At 41.3% G+C, this 22696-nt stretch overlaps 1 protein-coding gene across 10 annotated transcripts in view; it reads right to left on the bottom strand.

Moving 5' to 3' along the window:
* Nucleotides 1-22696, bottom strand: part of ITCH (itchy E3 ubiquitin protein ligase) — a 139087-nt gene that overhangs the window by 60013 nt on the left and 56378 nt on the right. For 9 of the 10 annotated variants that reach the window (XM_031656670.1, XM_031656669.1, XM_003904827.4 and 6 more), the window contains 4 exons: nucleotides 21683-21728; nucleotides 7188-7345; nucleotides 5369-5558; nucleotides 3263-3358 (listed from right to left, as the gene is read on the bottom strand). In XM_031656670.1, coding sequence (XP_031512530.1) covers nucleotides 3263-3358; nucleotides 5369-5558; nucleotides 7188-7345; nucleotides 21683-21728 — 490 coding nt within the window. Of the gene's footprint in view, nucleotides 1-3262; nucleotides 3359-5368; nucleotides 5559-7187; nucleotides 7346-21682; nucleotides 21729-22696 lie in introns of those variants that run through there. The other variant, XM_009216289.2, reaches the window with a different exon arrangement.

Raw genomic sequence — 22696 nt, 5'->3', positions numbered from 1 at the left:
TTTACCTTGAGAAACTACTTTTAATTTATATGGACTCTTTTATGCGTTTTTAAATAGTTTGTAAGTAAACTTAAGAGAAATGTTTCTAAAAATTTATTTCTTGAAAGATCCTAAGATACATTAGCTAGGTTCTTAAAATGCAATACATATTTAGCGAGTAAGTCTCAAACAGTCATTAAGTTTTGAGCTTCTGTTCAATGTTCTTTTCACTGTTTCAATCATAACAGGGACGCAAATTGAATTTATAGCTTTGGACAGATATCAAAAAGCACTTTTTGGCCAAGTGCAGTGGCTCACACCTGTGATCCCAGCACTTTGGGAGGCCAAAGTGGGTGGATCACTTGAGGTCAGGAGTTCAAGACCAGCCTGGCCAACATAGTGAAGCCCCCATCTCTACTAAAAATACAAAAAATTAGCCAGCCGTGGTGGCGCAGATCCATAGTCCCAGCTACGCTGGAGGCTGAGCAGGAGAACTGCTTGAAGCTGTGAGGTGGGGGCTACAGTGAGCTGAGATCATGCCAATACACTCCAGCCTGGGCAACAGAGTGAGTCTCCATCTCAAAAATAAAAATAAAAATAAATCAAACACACACAAAATTTTTTGCAAGAACACAACTAACTTCCTATCTTTTTTTATTTTTATTTTTTTGAGACAGAGTTTCCCTCTTGTTGCCCAGGCTGGAGTGCAATGGTGCAATCTTGGCTCATCACAACCTCTGCCTCTTGGGTTCAAGCGATTCTCCTGCCTCAGCCTCCTGAGTAGCTGGGATTACAGGCATGCATCACCACGCTTGGCTAATTTTGTTTTGTTTTGTTTTTTTTCTTGAGATGGAGTCTCGCTCTGCCGCCCAGGCTGGAATGCAGTGGCCAGATCTCAGCTCACTACAAGCTCCGCCTCCTGGGTTTACACCATCCTCCTGCCTCAGCCTCCCGAGTAGCTGGGACTACAGGCGCCCGCCACATCACCCAGCTAGTTTTTTGTATTTTTTAGTAGAGACAGGGTTTCACCGGGTTAGCCAGGATGGTCTCGATCTCCCAACCTCGTGATCCACCCGTCTCGGCCTCCCAAAGTGCTAGGATTACAGGCTTGAGCCACCGCGCCCGGTCAATTTTGTATTTTTAGTAGAGACGGAGTTTCTCCATGTTGGTCAGTCTGGTCTCGAACTCCCGACCTCAGGTGATCTGCCCACCTCGGCCTCCCAAAGTGCTGGGATTACAGGCGTGAGCCACCAAGCCCGGCCAACTTCCTATCATTTTAAATGGGTACAAAATATGTAAGTAAATATTGATACAAATGTTCTAAATAAAACATTTGAAACACAATTAATTGTGTTGATTATGAACATAATTCATAAATGAATCAAATGATTTCATGATTTCTACCTGGTTGGTTATTTAGGCTGGTTTCTAATATTCTGATGTTATAAAAAATAAAACAATGAATATCCTAATGCAGCAAATGGTTTCTTCCTTTGAATTATTTCTTTAGGATAAATTTCACATAGAGGATTATGGTATGTATTAATACATAATTATGGTGGGCAGATGCAGGGAGGATGACAGGGTCTGGCTCTGTTGACCAGGAGTACAGTGGCACGATCACAGTTCACTGTAATCTTGAACTCCTGGGCTCAAGAGATTCTCCCTCTTCAGACTCCTGATTAACTAGGACCACAGGTATATGCCACCATGCCCAGCTAATTTTTTTTACTTTCTATAGCAATGGGGTCTCACTATGCTACCCAGGCTGGTCTCAAACTCCTGGCCTCAAGCGCCCATCCTACCTTGGCCTCCCAAAGTGCTAGGATTTCAGGCATCAGCCACTGTGCCCAGCCACAGCAGCAATTAATAAGGTAAAGTTCCTCACCAACACTTGATATTATCTGCTAATTTAATAACTAAGACAGTACCTTTTCAGGGTATATTTCCTTCAGATTACTAACAAGGTTAAGTATTTTTCCATGTTTGCTACTGACATTCCTCTGGATTAAAAAATATTTTTTCTCCAATTATTTTATATAAGATTTCTTGGTTTTTTTTGGGGGGGGGGGTTTGACAGAGTCTTCCTCTGTCTCCAGGCTGGAGTGCACTGGTACAATCTCGGCTCACTGCAACCTCCGCCTCCCAGGTTCAAGCCATTCTCCTGCCTCAGCCTCCCGAGTAGCTGGGACTATAGGCGCATACCATGGCGCCCAGCTAATTTTTAAATTTTTAGTAGAGATGGGGTTTCACCATGTTGGCTAGGCTGGTCTCGATCTCTTGACCTCGTGATCCGCCCACCTCAGCCTCCCAAGGTGCTGGGATTACAGGCGTGAGCCACCGCACCTGCACTATAACGTTAATGTTAAAAGCTTAACACCATGTATTAATATATCCTTAACTTCCCCAATTAATTTGAAATGATTTTGCTATTAAATATAGTTTTTTAAATATAATAAGAATTTCATTTTAATATATGATGGGGCTCTAATTCTTATTCATTTAAATAATTACTCTTGAAGAAACTAATACTCAAACTACAGTATTAGTAAACAGGTAAACAGTTTAGACAAGAAAAGTCAAGGAAAAAAAATTTTTTTTTTTTTTGAGACGGAGTCTTGCTCTGTCACCCAGGCTGGAGTGCAGTGGCATGATCTCTGCTCACTGCAAGCTCCATCTCCCAGATTCACATCATTCTCCCACCTCAGCCTCCTGAGTAGCTGGGACTATCGGCACCTGCCACCACGCCCGGCTATTTTTTTTTTTTTTTGTATTTTTAGTAGAAACGGGGTTTCAGCGTGTTAGCCAGGATGGTCTCAATCTTCTAACCTTGTGATCCGCCTGCCTTGGCCTCCCAAAGTGCTAGGATTATAGGGTGAGCCACTGCGCCCGGCTGACCTAGGGAATCTTTAGGTCAGAAATGAATGAAAATAGGGCCAGGCGTGATAGCTCACACCTATAATCCCAGCACTTTGGGGGGCCAAGGCAGGAGGATGGCTTGAGCTCAGGAGTTCAAAAACAGCTTGGGCGACATAGCAAGATGTTGTTTCTATATAATAAAGAAAAAAAGAAAGAAATATGAGTGAAAACAAAAATCATTTATCAGGTTCTGAATTAATCAGTTGTCTAGCTCTCTTCTTTCTAATTTGTACTTACCACAAAACAAAGTGGGCAGAGAAAGGGTTGACAGGAAAAAGTAAAATAGAAATGTAGGGAAGACTATACAGATGTAATCCACAATTCTGACTAAATAAAATTATTCTTTTTAAATTCAGATACTTACCCAGGAGGTAGAGGTTCTGGTCTATCCCATGTTGTTCTTTTCTCAACATGATCTACATAGTAAACTCGTCCGTGCTGGTCCACTCTCTGCTCCCAACTTAAATACAAAATTAGAAGGCTGGTAAAATACTTGCATGAGTTACTTGGCTTTTTAATCCTGTCTTTGCCTTTTTCCATTAAATGACCACTATTGAACTAAGGCAAATAAGGATATCAGTTTAGAAAGATGATACAAATACAATTTAAGAATAAAGTGAAGAAATGTAATCTTTAGGCGGTGGCACACAGTGAATTCAATTTCTTCTATGCAAGTATCTGCTCTAGGAGAAAATACATCCTAAAGAGGCTTGAGGTCAGTCAAGCTAGGATACTGAAGTCACTGTCAATCAGGGTATAATCAGGATTTGAGTGGAAACAAATGGCCAGGCACAGTGGCTCATGCCTGTAATCCCAGCGCTTTGGGAGGCCGAGGCGGCCGGATCACTTGAGGTCAGGAGTTCAAGATGAGCCTGGCCAACATGGTGAAACCCCAACTCTACTAAAAATACAAAAATTAGGGCGCAGTGGCTCACACCTGTAATCCCAACAGTTTGGGAGGCCGAGACGGGTGGATTACTCAAGGTCAGGAGTTCAAGATCAGCCTGGCCAACATGGTGAAACCTTGTCTCTACTGAAAATACAAAAATTAGCTGGGTGTGACAGTGGGCACCTGTAGTCCCAACTACTCAGGAGGCTGAGGCAGGAGAATCACTTTAACCTGGGAGGCAAAGGTTGCAGTGAGCCAAGATTGTACCATTGCACTCCAGCCTGGACGACAGAGCAAGATTCCATATAAAAAAAAAAAAAATTAGCCAGGCATGATGGCAGGTGCCTGTAATCCCAACTACTTGGGATGCTGAGGCAGGAGAATCACTTGAATCCAGAAGGTGGCGGTTACAGTGAGCCAAGATCCCACCACTGCACTACAGCTTGGGTGACAGAGCAAGATTTCATCTCAAACAAACAAATAAAAAATAAACAAGAAAAAATTACATTTGAGTATCTTAAAAACAATCTATGAAAATAGTCTCAAAATAATCAGTAGAGATTAAAATGGGATTATGAGCACAAATTTTCTCTGTTTTCGGAATTATCTATCACTTTGCTACAATGATTTTTCTTTTTTCCCCAAGATGGAGTTTTGCTCTTGTTGCCCAGGCTGGAGGGCAGTGACATGATCTTGGCTCACTGCAACCTCCACCTTCCAGGTTCAGTCAATTCTCCTGCCTCAGACTCCCGAGTAGCTGGGATTACAGGCACCCGCCACCATGTCTGACTAATTTTTTGTATTTTTAGTAGAGATGGGATTTCACCATGTTGGCCAGGCTGGTCTCGAACTCCTGACCTCAGGTGATCTGCCCTTCTCGGCCTCCCAAAGTGCTGGGATTACAGGCATGAGCCACCACGCCCAGCCTATAATGATTTTATGATGAAAAAAAAATTTGATATAAAAAAGGGATTTTTTTTCCCCCTGAAAGAAAAAAGCAATTAGAATTAGGTGATTATTTTATTAATTGGCCTTGGTTAACTTTCAGGGTCCATTGATGAAAAAATATATTTTTCCACTTTGCCCTGAAGATTTCAAATATGGTGTTTTCCTTGTTCATTTTGACTCTAGATCCCCCAAAATCAATTATAATATCATAAAAACAGTCGGCTGGGTACAGTAGCTCATGCCTGTAACCCCAGCACTTTTGGAGGTTGAGGTGGGTCGATCACTTGAGGTCAGGAGTTCGAGATCAGCCTAGCCAACATGGTGAAACCCCGTCGCTACTAAAAGTACAAAAATTAGCCGGGCTTGGTAGTGCACACCTGTAATCCTAGCTACTCGGGAGGCTAAGGCAGGAGAATTACTTGAACCCAGGGTGCGGAGGTTGCAGTGAGCCGAGATCGCGCCACTGCACTCCAGCCTGGGAGACAGAGCAAGACTCCATCTCAAAATAAAGCAATTTAAAAAGAGTGATTGAAACAATGGAGTTTACTGTTGTTTACTATTATTTTCCTTATTAATAAGCAGGCTTATGGAGAAGACTAAAGACAATGTATGTTAATTTCAAAAGTTACTCACCCAGGTGGCAAGGGAGCTTGAGTTACAGGATTTAATGGCCTAGGGCCTGAGCCTCCAGATATAGTAAGAGGAATTATTAATCCAGATGTTGCTCCTTCAGATGTATTTGTATTTGTATTTGTCGGTGGCAGAGAGCCTGTACTAGACCCATCACTTTCAGAAGTGGCAGATGGTGAACCATTGACAGATGCTATAAAAGATTTGGGGAAAATAGGAAAAAAATCTTTTATTTTCTAAAATTCAGGATAGAATTTTAACTGTAACAAATAAAAGGCAGATGACAAATATAAAACTTAAGATGTAGATACACAGGTGAAAATTACTTAAAGAAATAAGTAATGGAAATAACCAACGCTGCCACTTAATAGGCTTGTTTACTTCTTCGGTCCTGTCTACCCCTATGTCCCATTATTAATTACAAAGCATGTACAGGTTCTCTGATCTCCTGATGTCATAGGAAATAAAAACTTTTAGAATAGGAAATCATTAATATTCCTTGGTATTTTAAGTTCATTTATTAATTTTCCAGCTCTTTAAAACTGCTTTCCTGTGAAACCCTGCAGATTACAGACCAATTTTTTATGTTGGTTAATAATATGGAAGGTCTGACTGATAAGCAATAATATTCTTACAAATAGTAACTGGTCATATATTACACCTTTAAGAAATACTTGTGGACAAAACAATGTCTAGAGGAGGTCAACAAGTTTATAATAAAGACATCTTAAAGACTCACAATATACTGTTATTCAAATTATCTATAAAAGGGGAAGATGTGGTTGCAGTGCCTTATGCCCGTAATTCCCACGCTTTGGGAGGCCGAGGCAGGCAGATCACTTTCAGCTCAGGAGCTCCAGACCAGCCTGGGCAACATGGCAAAACTCCATCTCTACAAAAAATATAAAATGATTTGCAGGCCGGGCACGGTGGCTCAAGCCTGTAATCCCAGCACTTTGGGAGGCCGAGACGGGCAGATCACGAAGATCGAGACCATCCTGGCCTACACGGTGAAACCCCGTCTCTACTAAAAAATACAAAAAACTAGCCAGGCGAGGTGGCAGGCGCCTGTAGTCCCAGCTACTCGGGAGGCTGAGGCAGGAGAATGGCGTAAACCCGGGAGGCGGAGCTTGCAGTGAGCTGAGATCCGGTCACTGCACTCCAGCCTGGGTGACAGAGTGAGACTCCATCTCAAAAAAAAAAAAAAAAAGAAAATGATTTGCAGAGAACTAATGTACTTTTCCAGTAATATTTGGTTTAACTACACTGCATTCCCTGCCCATTATTAGCAGAGAGAAATAATAAAAGATAAGATTAAAGATTTGTTCTGGCTATCAGAGAAATGGATACTCTAACTGTAGGTGTTCACATTTTTACTACCTAAAATATGCTTATCTGTTGTGTATTTTTTATTTAAAATCTGAGTCATTTAGCATTGTTGGGTTTTCATTTACTAACTTTTTAAAGGATATACTGGGAATAAGCAACCAAATCCTTGACTATTTAATACATTTATGTTATAGTTACAAACCATGTAAGAAAGGTGCAATGTTATTGCAATGTTATCTGTACCGCCTATACTTTATATTATGCACATGTAATTTTCATTCTCAATAGAGCACTGCCTCAGTAACGTCACCTTGAATAAAAACTTAGGAAAAAGGCACTTTTGGTTACCTACAGAAAGATCATTCTCTTCCAAAATCTTAAATGTAAAAATACACGCAGAAAATTCACCTAAAAGAATTTCCTGACACTTACCTGAGAATTAATTGCCAACCAGAACATTATTTATGAGAGTACTGAGAGCTGGAATACAAACCTGGTCTACGTGGGGTGGGTGGTGGTGGTCGTGAAGGTCTTGGAGGTCTAGAAGGTTTAAAACCGCCATTTGAGAGTGATGGAGAATTATTCCCACTGACTCTCCTATTTTCACCAGCTCCTGCATCTTCGGGATCATCTGATCCATTTGTGCTCAGTCTGGGTAAGAAGAGGGGAAAAGAAAGGGGGAGAGAAAAATAATGAATACTCCCTGAATTTAACATCTAGAGATAGAGTGATGGGTTGTCCGAGGGCATAGGAATACATTCAGAACTATTAGGTATGCTGGTTCGTATTTCAAATAAGCCTTCAGGAGGCCCTATATTAATAGGAACAAAGTCAAGTTTTCAAAATCCTTATAAACGGTACTACTTTATCACAAGCACAGATAACTTTACCATTGTTGTTTCTTGGTTTCCACTGGCTATTAATATTAATTCAAGTTTGAGGCAGGTCTGGTTTTCCCATGCTAGGAGAATGAAGTGCACGTATTTCCCAGGGACTAGACCCTGATATCCCCCGCCTCAGTACAATGGTACACAAAAAGTTCAAAGCTGGTGATTTAGAGTAGAAGTACCCACAGACCTTTTTTGAAAGGAGCTGTCATTTATTCAAAGCAATGACATCAACTGGAGGGATAGAAAGGAGGGAAGAACACTAACAGGAAATGTCAGACTGAAAGCTACTGCTACTGTTAGCTAAATATAGTTGATTCCTTTTCCTTCCAGAGGGGCTCTAGTCATAGATTAGAAACAAGGGCATAAGTAGCCAGTCTGCACATGTCTCCGCCAAGGCTCTGGTATGTACTACCTCCAAACCACTACACGGTACTAACCCATACTCCTAGGAATTTCAGAATAAGCCTGAACAAAATAAAATCTAATAGATTCAACTAACAGAGGCTGGGTGCTGTGGCTCACGCTTTTAATTGCAACACTTTGGGAGGCTGAGGTGAAAGGATCACTTAAGCGCAGGAGTGAGAGATCAGCCTGGGCAACATGACAAGACCCTGTCTGTACAAAAAAATTTAAAAAGTAGCTGGGCATGGTGGGGCACGCCTGTAGTCGAAGCTACTGAGGAGGCTGAGGTGGGACGATTGTTTGAGTCTGGGAAGTGGAGGTTGCAGTGAGCTGAGCTTGCGCCACTGCACTCCAACCTGGAGACAGAGTGAGAGCCTGTCTCAAACAAAACAAAGAAACAGAGACGCAGTATCATTTTTCGTAAAACGTGTATTGCAATGATTTATTTTTAATAAAAACTGTGTGTTTTGATATACATAGTGAAAAACATTACTGCAGTCAAGCTAATTAACATCTCTCTCCTCGCATAGTTTTGTTTTTCTTTCTTTTTTTTTAGACAGAGTCTCATTCCATCGCCCAGGCTGGAGTGCAGTGGTGTGATCTCAGCTCACTGCAACCTTCACCTCCCAGGTTCTAGTTCTTATGCCTCAGCCTCCCAACTAGGTAGGACTACAGGCACCCACCACCATGCCCAGCTAATTATTTTGTAGAGACAGGGTTTTGCCATGTTGCCCAGGCTGGTCTTGAACTCCTAACCTCAAGCAATCCTCCCTCCTTGGCCTCCCAAAGTGCTACGATTATAGGCATGAGCTGCTGCGTACCTGTCCTCATATTTTAAAAGACATTTTCAAACTATGTACCACAGAAATCCTTTAGGGCCTTTCTATTCAAAGTGTGGTCTTTAAAACAAAAGGACAGCACTATACAGGAGCTTGTCAGAAATGCCCAAACTTCAAAACTATTCTAGACCTACTACATCAGAGCTAGCATTTTAACAAGATCCCCAGATTATATATGTGGAGAGTAAATTATGACAAGCACTACTTTGGGGGTTCCCCAAATGCTTATTTTTAATAGAGGGACAACTCCGTAATTGGCAGTCAGCACCTGATTAGTGTTGACTACCTGCAGAACATGGTATGAATGCAGGAAGAGTCAGCTTTGACACTGCTTCCCTTCTAACTGAGGTTTCCAAAACCATTTAAGACTGCATATTGTCTCTCCATGCTATTTTAAGAGGTTCCTAATTAGTTTGAAAGACGAGTTCCTGCTGCTTTTTAAATAACAGGTAACAACTAGTAGAATAGACCGAAAATTGGGAAATTAAGGTTTCTAGCTCTGACTCTGCTACTGATGAGTTATATGACCAAAGAATGAATCCTAAAATGTATTATCTTGACTACAAGATTCCTAAAAATCTTTCAGCTAGAAAATTCATACTAAATTGCATATTCAGTGCTAGACAAGTTTTAGGGGTATGTGAGGGAGGGGGAGAACATTCAGTGCATGAGATAAATCTACTATGATAAAGGTACAGTAGAAACTGGATTCCAAAAATGCTATGATTTGTTGCTGGGGATTAACATTTCGGGAATTTTAACATCAATGCTATGTACCCTTCTAACATTTTGATCTCAATTTTTCAATGGAATTATCTGATAACCCATACAACTCCTTAAATTTCCTTGATACTGAGAATTGTTCCTCTTTCTAGATCTTGAACTCTAAAATCCCTCTAACTACAACTTCCTATTCATTCTACCTGCCTCCTGCAATATCTTTTATTCAGTCTCATCACAACCTTCAACTCCTCCCACAATCTTTACAGTTCATCAGCTCACTTCACGCCTCACTTGAACTTCAATCATAGGCTACTTTCCCTAGTAGTTTCAATTCCTTCACCCTTGCCCAACTGCTTCCCCTCCCAGAAATTCTTTCACCACAACTAATCCCTTTTCTACTTTGTCCACTACTATTTTCTCGGACCAACAAGTAATGCTGAAGAACGTTCCAGTTGAGAAGTCAGGTGTATTTTAGTGGAGTAAACAAACTAGGTAAACTAGCATATTAAAGAGCAGGCTGCTCTACAAATGATCCTGATAAATTTTCCACTGGGCCCAGCAAAGATAAGGTCAGAGATTTTCACTTCCAATTATTTAAGACAAAAACTCTTTTCTCCCCTCTTATTAAAAAGAAGAAATTGCCAGGGCACAGTGGCTCACGCCTGTAATCCCAGCACTTTAGGAGGCCAAGGTGGACAGATCACTTGAGATCAGGAGTTTGAGACCAGCCTGGCCTATATGGCAAAACCCCATCTCTGCTAAAAGTACAAAAATTAGCTAGGCATGCGCCTGTAGTCCCAGCTACTCAGAAGGCTGAGCTGGGAGGATCGCTTGAACCCAAGAGGCAGAGGTTGTGGTGAGCGGAGATTGCACCACGGCACTCCAGCCTGGGCAACAGAGCAAGACTCTGTCTCAAAAACAAACAAACAAACAAACAAATCACAGCTCAAGACTCCTGGGAGCTCGGGAATTATAAATGATGGATGATTTTGACAACCCAACCTAGTAGTAAAACCATGGGTTCAATGAGATTAGTGTGCTGGTATTAAAATTAATGTGAATAAAGAAATTAGTAATTTGGTAGGACAAAAAGCTCTAAGTCCTATACAATCATACAGACCTAGGCAAAAGATAGAAAAAAATTAAAATTGTGCTTCAGTCTATATATTTGTATTATAGAGTATTCAAATTCCTAAAACTGGATTATGTCAAAGAGACCAAGCCAACATTGGCTACAGTTGACATTATTCAACAACTTCATTTGGGTTATCTATACTGCTTAGAAATCAATCAGTTTCTACATCTCTAATCCACTCCTGGACCCATCCCCAGTGCCCCCTGCAAACCTTTTCCATCTCCTCAAATTGCTAATACCAATCTGTAGCTATCCCTGACTCTTCCTCTTCCTTAAAATAATGATTATCTGCTATCCCTCAACTTTCTCCCATACCTTAAAATTTCTCTGTGCCACTAACTATCTTCATCTGTTTCCCATGTCTGAAAAAGTCTCTCTCCCTTTCTTCAAGGATGATTTGCCTATTATGTCCTGGATGGCAGACTATATCCTCTAGGACTGCCCAACATCTTTTAATGCTTTCTTGCATCTTAATTACATTCCTTTCTTACAGACCTTTTGTCTTACTCCACAAATATAATCAATCACCCAAACCTAAAATGTTTCCTCAATCCTATCTATTTCTCAAGCTGTTTCCCATTCCCCTTTCCTTCACTATACTCTTTTTTTAAATGCAGTTGGCCAGGCACGGTGGCTCACGCCTGGAAGGGTGCGGTGGCTCATGCCTGTAATCCCAGTACTTTGGGAGACTGAGGCAGGAGGATCACAAGGTCAGGAGTTTGAGATCAGCCTGATCAACATGATGATGAAACCTCGTCTCTACTTAAAAAAAAAAAATACAAAAATTAGCTGGGCGTGGTGGTGTGTGCCTGTAATCCCAGCTACTCGGGAGGCTGAGGCAGGAGAATCACTTGAACCTGGGAGGCAGAGGTTGCAGGGAGCCAAGATGGCACCATTGCACTCCAGCCTGGGCTGGAAATGCAGCCATTTTGAAATGGAGACTCCATTAAAAAAAAAAAAAATGCCGTTAATATAGTCAGTGCATTTTAATTTTTTTTTCCTTTGGGGTTTTGCTCTGTCACCCAGGCTAGAGTGCCGTGGCACAGTCATGGTTTACTGCAGCCTCAGCCTCCCAGGCTCATGTGATCCTCCCGCCTCAGCCTCCTGGGTAGCTGGGAATACAGGCATGTACCACCATGCCCAGCTAATTTTTGTATGTTTTTGTAGAGACAGGGTCTTGCCATGTTGCCCAGGCTAGTTTCAAACTCCAGGGTTCAAGCTATCTGCCCACCTCAGCCTCCCAAAGTGCCATGATCATAGGCATGAGCCACTGTGCCTAGCCCCCATTTTAATTTTTAAAACAGACTTTCAAAGAACAAACGTAACCTCTAATTATAAAATAAAAATTATCTGCCATCCTATATCCTGGAGATAATTACCACCAAGATATAGGACTATCTCTTGTCAGTCCTTTGCATTGGATATGACTGCAATCACATACTGTATAACAGTTTCATGTTCTGGGTGGGTTTTTATTTGATTAGTTACTCAGTACATATTGGGCATTTCCCCCAAATTATTGAAAATCATTTTGAATGACTGTAGAAAATTATTATTATTTTTTTTTTTTTGAGACGGAGTCTCGCTCTGTCACTCAGGCTGGAGTACAGTGGCGCGATCTCCGCTCACTGCAAGCTCCGCCTCCCGGGTTCGTGCCATTCTCCTGCCTCAGCCTCCCGAGTAGCTGGGACTACAGGCGCCGCCACCTCGCCCGGCTAATTTTTTTGTATTTTAAGTAGAGACGGGGTTTCACCGTGTTAGCCAGGATGGTCTCGATCTCCTGACCTCGTGATCCGCCCGTCTCAGCCTCCCAAAGTGCTGGGATTACAGGCTTGAGCCACCGCGCCCGGCCGACTGTAGAAAATTATATATAGACACGCCACAATTTAATCATTTTCTTTCATTAGTCTTTTTGGGGTTTTTTTTTTTTTTTTTGAAACATTGTTTCACTCTGTTGCCCAGGCTGGAGTGCACAGGCACAATCACTGCTCACTGCAGTTCCGACCTCCCCAGGCTCAAGTGATCCTCCTATTCTACAGGCACACCTCACCACACCTGGCTAATTTTTGTATTTTTTGTAGAGACAGGGTTTATCCATGGTGACCATGGTAGTCTCGAACTCCTGGGCTCAAGTGATCCACCCACCTCGGCCTCCCAAAGTGCTGTGATTACAGGCGTAAGCCACCATGCCCTGCCTGGATTTCTTTTTTAGACAGATTACAAAATAGAACAGCCAAGTCAAAACATGCAAATATTTTGAAAGCTGAAAAATACTGGTTGCTTGTTTGTTTTTTTGTTTGTTTTGTTCTTGAGACAAAGTCTCGCTCTTGTCCCCCAGGCTGGAGTGCAATGGCACCATCTCAGCTCAATGCAACCTCCACCTCCTGGGTTCAAGTGATTCTCCTGCCTCAGCCTCCCCAGTAGCTGGAAATACAGGTGCCTGCCACCACGCCCGGCTAATTTTTGTATTTTTAGTAGAGATGGGGTTTTACCATGTTGGCCAGGCTGGTCTCAAACTCCTGACCTCAGGTGATCCACCTGCCTCGGCCTGCTAAAGTGCTGGGATTACAGGCGTGAGCCACTGCGCCCGGCCTAAATTGTTTCTTTTTAATAGTGTTTCTTTTGGGTTTCTGAGACAGATTTTCGCTCTGTACCTAGCCAGGAATGCAGTGGCGTGATCTCAGCTCACTGCACCTCCACCTCTCAGGTTCCAGAGATTCTCCTGCCTCAGCCTTTTGCGTAGTTGGGACTACAGACGCAGGCTACCATTCTGGACTAATTTTTGTATTTTTAGTAGAGACAGGGTTTCGCCATGTCACCCAGGCTGGTCTCGAACTCCTGGATTAAAGCAATCCACCTGCCTTGGCCTCCCAAAGGTACTGGGATTATAGGCATAAGCCACTGTGCCTGGCCCTAAAAAATAGTTTTAAAGGTAATAATTGATCTTTTCTCCCATTTGCTGGACATTTTCAAACTATGTATCGCAAAAAAAAAAAAAATACCCACTTCACCACAAAGTTTTAAAATCTTTGCCAATTTGGTAAGCAAAAATGTTAATGCTTTTTTAAATTGAAGATGAACAATATTTCATATAATTACAGGTCATTTGAGTTTCTTTCATGAACTCTATATATATATGTTTTTTGTACATTTATCTATCATAAGGGAATAATTCTGCCTATTTTTAAGACATCTTTACAATCTGAGAATACTGAGCATCTCATATTGGTTAAATATTTCCTTTCTTTTGATACTACATTTTTAAATTGTAAGAGTTTTATATTTCTATATAGCAAAATTTATTCAGCAATGAGCTCTTCATATTTTCTTCTAGAGGTTTTAGTTTAATTTTTTAAAATCAATTTAAAAGTCAACATCGAATCTACTCTCATCTTGGGATAAGCTAAGGCACTAACCTGATTTTTCTTTTTCCAAACAGCCAGTTTTCCCCAGCTTATTAATCTAAGACTTAATTCTCTTTTGCAGCGTTTGATACTGTTAAATGTCCCATCTTTTTTTTTTTTTTTGGACACAGAATCTCACTCTGTCACCCAGGCTGGAGTGCAGTGGCACGATCTCGGCTCACTGCACTCTCCACCTCCCGGGTTCCAGCAATTCTCCTGCCTCAGCCTCCTGAGTAGCTGGAATTACAGGTGCATGCCACCACACCCAGCTACCTTTTTTTGTATTTTTAGTAGAGATGGGGTTTTGCCATGTTGGCCAGGCTGGTCTTGAACTCCAGACTCAAATGAATCGCCCACTTCGGCCTCCCGAAGTGCTGAGATTACAGAAGTGAGCCACCGCCACCGGCCAAATTTACCATCTTTTAAAAAACATTTTTCTCTTAATTTCTGTGACAGTGCTTTTGTAATCTTGTACTCCCACTTCTCATCATCCCTTTTTTGGTTTGTCCTCTTCCTACCATCCACTAAATATAGGTCTCTATGGTTGTGTTCTTGTTCTCCTTTTCTTTCTCCACAGATTTTTCCCTAGGATCTCAAACTCCATGATTTCTAAGGTTATCTCAGAGAACGATTCCCAAATCAATCTCTACTCTTGATCTCACTCCCATCCTCCAGTATCAAATTATCAACTAAATGCGAGAGATCTAGAATAACTCTCCCATCCCAAGGCCCATCCTATCTTCCTTTTTTTAAAAGACAGTGTTGCTCTGTCACTCAGGCTGGAGTGCAATGGCACAATCACAGTTCACTGCAACTCTGAACTCCTGGGCTCAAGGGATCCTCCTGCCTTAGCCTCCCGAGTAGCTGGGACTACAGGAGCATGCTACCTTACCTGGCTAATTTTTTATTTTATGTAGAGATGGGGTCTTGCTTTGTCCCTCAGGCTGGTCTCAAACTCCTGGGCTGAGGCAATCATCACTCTTGGGCCTCCCAAAAAGCACTGGGATTATAGGTGTCAGCCATTGTGCCCTGCCAGGTTCCTCCCATTCCTCTAAACATTCCCTTCCTGTGGTCTCCCCTCCCTTTTAGGTTTTGGTTCTACGGATGATACTGCTGTCTTTCCAAGGCAATTTTACTTTTTATCTCCCTGTGCTTCTTGACACTCAGTATCTAAGTCCTGTTGATCCCACTTTCACATTCTCCCTCTACTCTTCCACCATCACTGCCTCAGTTCTAGCCTTCATTACCTCTCAATAGATTATTGTAACAAATTTCCATATAGGACTTTCAAACTTCACTCACCATATAATCCAAACTATATACCACTGTCAAAATACTGTTTCCTACAGAGTTCTGATCACCCAGTCTCCTGTTCAAATATTTTAGGCTGGGCGTGGTGACTCATGCTATAATCCCAGTACTTTGGGAGGCCAAGAAGGGTGGATCATCTGAGGTCAGGAGTTCGATACCAGCCTGTCCAACATGGTAAAACCCCATCTCTACTAAAAATACAAAAAATTAGCCAGGCCTAGTGGTACACGCATGTAATCCCAGCTACTCTGGAGGTTGAGGCAGGCGAATCACTTGAACCCAGGAAGCAGAGGTTGCAGTGAGCTGAGGTCGCGCCACTGCACTCCCCATCTGGGCGACAGAGCAAAACTCAGTCTTAAAAACAAAACAAAACAACAAAAAAATCAAATTATTTTAAAAGGCATTCCTTTCCATTAAAAAAAAAAAAAATTCTATAAATCTTTACCTGCAAACCTCCATCTGGTCCCAATCTATCTAACAATAAAAATAACATGGCTAAGCACATAGTTGTATCCCAACTTCGGGTGGCAATAAAGCATGATAGTTATGAGCTCAGGCTCTGAAGGTAAGGCAGTTCCAGGTTCAACTGTGCCACTTAACTCTATTAACTCAAGCAAGTTCTTTTCCCTTTCTAAGCCTGTTTTCTCATCACCTACAAAAATGAGACAATAGTACCTAATTCATAAACGTTTAAGGACTAACTGAAAGAAGAGACATGTTGAGCATAGTGTCTATCATATAAGGGCAAATAAATATAAATGGACTGATTCTACTCTCAAATCACCAAATGCCATTTTTCCCTTGAAATTACTGTATCTTTAGCCAAATATTGTGATTAAAGATTTTCTACAAAACAACCTGTGTTTTTCGCCACCTTTGTTTTTCTTCTTTCTCCTTAGAATTCCTTCTTCCCTCCAATTCCTCTAAGACATGCGTATACAATTTATAACTCTGTTTTAAGGTCTTAGGTCAAAGATTATTTCTTCCATTAAGGCTTTATACATTTTACTTTACACACTATTTAATTTATATCTTTTGAAATAATCATGTATTATTTTCTAATAATAAACATAAAAACAACAGCAGTTCAAAAAAGAAAAAAGATTCAAAGTATCTTTCTAATAAAAGGGTATGAGATTAAGACAGAGTGACAGTTCTAGCGAATTCTGCATGCTTGGACTTTGGGGAAGTCCTTATATAATTTTCCATTATATAAGAAGTCTGTTTCCATTATCTGTTGTTATTTCCCATAAGAGTTATAATTTGCAAAAACGTGTGTGTCTAACCATAGTGTTCTCAAAATGCAGACTCTGGTCTAGCAGCATCAGCATCACATGGAAATGTGTTAGAAATGCAAATCTTGAGCCCCACCCCAAACCTAATTAACCAGGTGATTCTAATGTGCTCTAAAGTTTGAGAAGCAGGGTCATACTAAAATAGTACTGGCGGTTTATTTTATTTATTTTAATAAGTTTAAGTTCTTTTAGTAAAGTGTGAGGCTAAAACTAAAAATAGATTGTGAAAATCAATGCGGCAATCCATACAGTATACAGAATTGTCAGCGGAACCAGCATCACCATTGGCTTTGAAAAGCAATTAGCTGGCTGGGGTGCGGTGGCTCACGGCTATAATCCCAGCACTTTGGGAGGTCACAGTGGGCAGATCACTTGAGGTCAGGAGTTTGAGACCAACCTGGCCAACATGGTGAAACTTCATCTCTACTAAAAATACAAAAAGTTAGCTGGGTGTGGTGGTGCATGCCTATAATCCCAGCTACTGAAAAGGCTGAAGCAGAATCACTTGAATCCGGGAGCTGGAGGTTGCAGTGAGCTGAGATCACGCCACTGCACTCCAGCCTGGGCAACAGAGCGAGATACAGGCTCAAACAAAAAAGAAAAAAAAAAGCAATTAGCTGCTAATTATGTGCCATTATATCTTTGTTCCCCTATTCCACAATCTTACAAACATCTGCTAATTTCAATATACATATACATCTGACCTACACATAAGTTCATAAGTTATGGACAGGATAGAGAATCTCAGACAACCAAAATGCTATTATAGTACAACAAGGTCATAAGAAATATTCAAATCAAAGAGGAACAATCAAGAAGGCACATGTGCTGGGCGTGATGGCTCATGTCTGTAATCCCAACACTTTGGGAGGCCGAGATAGGGCAACTGCTTCAGGCGAAAAGTTTGAGACCAGCCTGGGCAACAGAGCGAGAGCCTGTCTTTAAAATATAATAATAAATTTTAAAAAACGCACATCTAATGACAAAATCTTGAAAATCAGGCACCAATCATCTTGGTACTTCATAAAAATAAATAAATAAATAAATGAACAGAAGACAACACTGAGAAACATAAAACATCCTGACATGCTGTGGGGAAAACAGATCAACAAATACATTCATGATACAGACAGTGCTTGAATTAAGAGCAAAAGCTAAAATAACCTAAGGCTATTAGTAAACTTCCTAAATGATAACTATGGGGATGGAGGGAAGGATGTGAAGCCCTTGTCCACTAAATATATACTGCCCTGCCTTTTAGTTTTATAGTCATGAAATCTGCAAACAAAAGCAAAGGAGAAAAGGCAGTCACAGCTATGACTACTACTCATAATTGTGTAGTAACATTTAAACAGCATTTGACAGTTTACAAAATGCTTTTCAAACCCATCATCTCAAAGGTGTGTGTGCTCTGGAATAAAAGCTGATGCACAGGAACTTATGCTTAACACAAAAGACGTACTCAAAGATTGTCAGGCAGTCTCAGAAACCTAGAAGACATTGTTCCCCAAATTATTTATGACAATGATTCACGTAGGAAGATAAAAAGCACTGATGAAATAGCATTAAGTAGGGGATCCAGCAATGCCTTTATAAGATATTTAAAGATGTCCAGAGTACAAGTGGTTTGATGAAAATATTTTAAGAAAGAGACTTGCAGAAAACAAGCAAGCAACAACACATTGGCATAACAGAACCTTTTAATCAACATATAAAATCCGATCACATACCCACTTATTAATGCAAAGATGCAGGTTTATTGTGTAAAAGAAGAGGTTAATGACCAATGCAAACTGAAATACTAAAACATTTTATGGGGGAACTTTCAGGAATTCAAGAAATCTTCTACTAAAAATAATCATACTAAAAAAAGACATAAGAGACATAATAGGAGACTTCAGTCTACAGATAAATATGTAATTTTTTAAACCTGTCCTATTGCTTTTTTTTTTTTGAGACAGGGTCTAACTGTCATCGTGCTGAGTACACTGGCATGATCTCAGCTCACTGAACTCCCCAGCTCAAGTGATCCTCCCACTTTGGGCGCCCTCCCCACTCCAACAGCTGGGACTACAGGCACGCACCACCAGGCCTAATTATTGTTTTTTATTTTAATTTTTTTGTTGTTGTTTTGTTTTCTGTAGAGATGAGGTCTCACTCAATTGCCCAGACTGGTCTCAAACTCCTAGGCTCAAGTGATCCTCCTGTCTTAGCCTCCCAAAGTGCTGGGATTACAGGTGTGAGCTACCACGCCCGACCCCACTGAGTTTAATCACAGTGAAGAATAAAAGTATCTGTTCTTTTCTAGGCAAGAAGTTACTGCTCCTTAAAATTCTACCTCTTGTGAGACTAGTTTAGATGATTCTTCGTCATAGAAATGTGAAGGTAGATATCTATTAGGTAAGACACAACAGCTTTACAAACTGATTTTCCTAAAGATCTTGATAAGTTGTCTTTAACTTTTTATTATGAAAACTTTCATATATTGGCTGGGCACGGTGGCTCATGCCTGTAATCCCAGCACTTTGGGAGGCCGAGGAGGGCAGATCACAAGGTCAGAAGATTGAGACCATCCTGGCCAACATGGTGAAAACCCGTCTCTACTAACAGTACAAAAAATTAACTGGGTGTGGTGGCGGGCATCTGTAATCCCAGCTACTCCGGAGGCTGAGGCAGGAGAATCGCTTGAACGCTGGAGGCAGAGGTTGTAGTGAGCCAAAATCGCACCACTGCACTCCAGCCTGGGTGACAGAGTGAGACGCCATCTCAAAAAAAAAAAAAAAAAAAAAAAAAAAAAAAACTTCCATATATTGGCCAGGCACAGTGGCTTATGCCTGTAATCCCAGCACTTTGGGAGGCTGAGGCAGGCAGATCACTTGAGATCAGGAGTTCAAGACCAGCCTGGCCAACATGGCGAAACCCCATCTCTACTAAAAATACAAACAGCCGGGCATGGTGGTGTGTCCTGTAGTCCCAGCTACTCAGGAGGCTGACATAAGAGAATCACTTGAACCCGGGAGATGGAGGTTGCAGTGAGCTGAGATCACGCCACTGCACTCCAGCCTAGGTGAAAGAGCGAATCTCTGTTTAAAAAAAAACCAAAAAAAACAAAAACAAAACCCATAGATGACAAATGCAGATAGACTAATATAATAAACTCCCATGTACCTACCAAGACAGCTTCAACAACCATCAGTATTTTGTTCTACTTGCTTCACCTATCCTCCTCTGCAACATCTGACACTGTAATATCTCACCTTTGTGGATAATTTTCCCTTACAGTCTATGACATTACTTTTCTCATTCTTCTCCCCTTCTGACTCCTCCTCCCGTGGTTCATCATCTTCTTCCTACTCACTGCTTATGCAATTTGAGAAAAACAAAGAATCAAATGGAATTTTATAATCACTGCACTCTGTGGTTAAGACATGCCACTGACTGCTTTAAAAGCAGAATCATCTCCTTTCCTAATTTTATATGCTGTTACCAGTTTCCAGGATAACCAATAAGCAGTCTACGTTAATTCACATAGCCCAAGGCTTTCAACACCTTTTAGATGAAGGGGGCCTGCCCCTCCATACCTGTGGGTATTTCTCATCAGGTGGAGACGAGAGACTGAGAAAAGAAGTAAGACACAGACACAGAGTACAGAGAAAGAACAGTGGGCCCAAGAGACCAGCGCTGGTCTCTGATTTCCCTCAGTATTTATTGATCACTATTTTTACTATCTTGGCGAGGGGAGTGTGGCAGGGCAACAGGGTGATGGTGGGAGAAAGTCAGCAGGGAAAAATGTAAGCAAAGGAATCTGTATCATGAATAAGTTCAAGGAAAGGTACCGTGTCTGGATATGCTTGTAGGCTAGATTTATGTTTCACTTTACACAAACATCTAACTGTAGCAAAGAGTAACAGAGCAGTATTGCTGCCAGCATATCTCACCTCCAGCCACAGGGCGGTTTTCTCCTATCAGAACAGAACAAATGGTCGGCTTTACACCGAGACATTCCATTCCCAGGGAAGAGCAGGAGACAGAAACCTTCCTCTTATCTCAACTGCAAAGAGGTCTCCCTCTTTCCCTACTCCTCCTCAGCACAGACCCTTCACGGGTGTCGGGCTGGGGGATGTAAGGTCTTTCCTTTCCCACGAGGCCATATCTCAGGCTGTCTCAGTGGAGGGAAACCTTGGACAATACCCAGGCTTTCTTGGGCAGAGGTCCCTGAGGCTTTCCACAGAGCATTGTGTCCCTGGTTAATCGAGAATGGAGAATGGCGATGACTTTTACCAGGCATACTGCCAGCAAACATATTGTTAACAAGGCATATCCTACACAGCCCTAAATCCATTAAACTTTGATTCAATACAGCACATGTTTCTGTGAGCACCAGGCTGGGGCTACAGTTACAGATTAACACCATCTCAAAGCAGAACAATTTTTCTTAGTACAGATCAAAATGGAGTTTCTTATGTCTTCCTTTTCTACATAGACACAGTACAATCTGATCGCTCTTTCTTTTCCCCACATTGAGGTCCAAACTTGAAGACAGATAGATACATGCAAGTGCTAAACCTAGGCTAACAGCAAACAACTGGTACAAAGCTCTACCCCTTCTAATGAAGGCCCAGATGATACCACAGCTAGTAGTGACCTTCACATACGTGTAAAGCTCCTATCTCAGCTTTTCTGAAAAAGAAACTTAACAGCCCAATGATGGCTCTGGGGTTTAGAATGTCCTGCCTCTGAAAAGGTGCCAGTATATTTTCTACAAGTAAAAGAAGTATCAACAATTTGGTTATCCATAGCCCACTCCAGATAGCTGTAATCCAATAAGCTAAGAGCCTTCAATCTTTCACAAATACTTCCCTTCTTCAGTTCTGAATTCTTTCTGACACTCATTTATTCTTGTATCATGAACCTGAAGTTTATACTAAAATGAGTATTTAGGAAATCTATCTCTCTGCATTCTGCGGTAAGCAATCAGCGAATGCTTACCTTGTTTCATCCTTGGATCTGGAGCCATCGTCATTCTGAGAAGCACCTTTAACATCAAAGTTTAAACAGAAAATGAGTTTCAGGAGAGTAGTTTTCACGCTTTTTTTCTAAACATGCCATGTAAGCAAAGCCTTTTAGTAAATCTTTGTAATAAAGAACATACTGTAACTTAAATTCCAACATGACTTTAAAAGGAAAAATGTCATGACTGCAAAAAAAGTCTACCAAAATTTTGTGCAAATGCTTAATAATTAATGGATAAGGGATGTTAATTACTAAAGGTATATCACTCATGCACTACTATTCCTGCCTTTTTTTAAGATATGTCTAACTCTAATTTGAGCCTAGTGTTTTAACCATCTTTGTATCCCAAATACCTCATAAAAAAGTGCTGATCGCCAGCAGAATAAAATTGATTCCAGAAATAGAAAAACCCATAACATCTCTCTTATGCAGGGGCCTGGAAAACAGCTTAAAAATTAGGAAAGCCACAAATGGGAATCCAAGTGGCCAAAAATTAACGCCCCAATGTTCATATTTTCTTCTTGCTTTATTGATGGAAAATATTCTTAGGATTCAGTCAAGATCTTTTTACTGTAACAGTGTTGGAGAGGCCAGGTGCAGTAGCTCACACCTGTAATCCCAGCATTTTGGAAGGCCAAGGTGGGTGGATCGCCTCAGGTCAGGAGTTCAAGACCAGCCTGGCCTACATGGTAAAATCCCATCTCTACTAAAAATACAAAAATTACTCAGGAATGGTGGCAGGCACCTGCAATCCCATCTACTTGGGAGGCTGAGACAGGAGAATCGCTTGAACCCGGGAGGCAGAAGTTCAGTGAGCCGAGAACACGCCATTGCACTCCAGCCTGGGCAACAAGAGCAAAACTCCCATCTCAAAAAAGTGTTGCAGGGAGGCTGCTAAAGGTAGGTACATTTAAAGAAGCAAAAACAAATGGTAAACAGGGAAAGAGAAAGAAAAATTATCAAACGCAGAAACAAGAACTCAAGTTCAAC

The sequence above is a fragment of the Papio anubis genome, chromosome 16 (genome assembly GCF_008728515.1).
Source record: "Papio anubis isolate 15944 chromosome 16, Panubis1.0, whole genome shotgun sequence".
NCBI lineage: Eukaryota > Metazoa > Chordata > Mammalia > Primates > Cercopithecidae > Papio > Papio anubis.
Note: the sequence above shows the minus strand (reverse complement) of the source record. Positions and strands in the feature narration are given on the sequence as shown.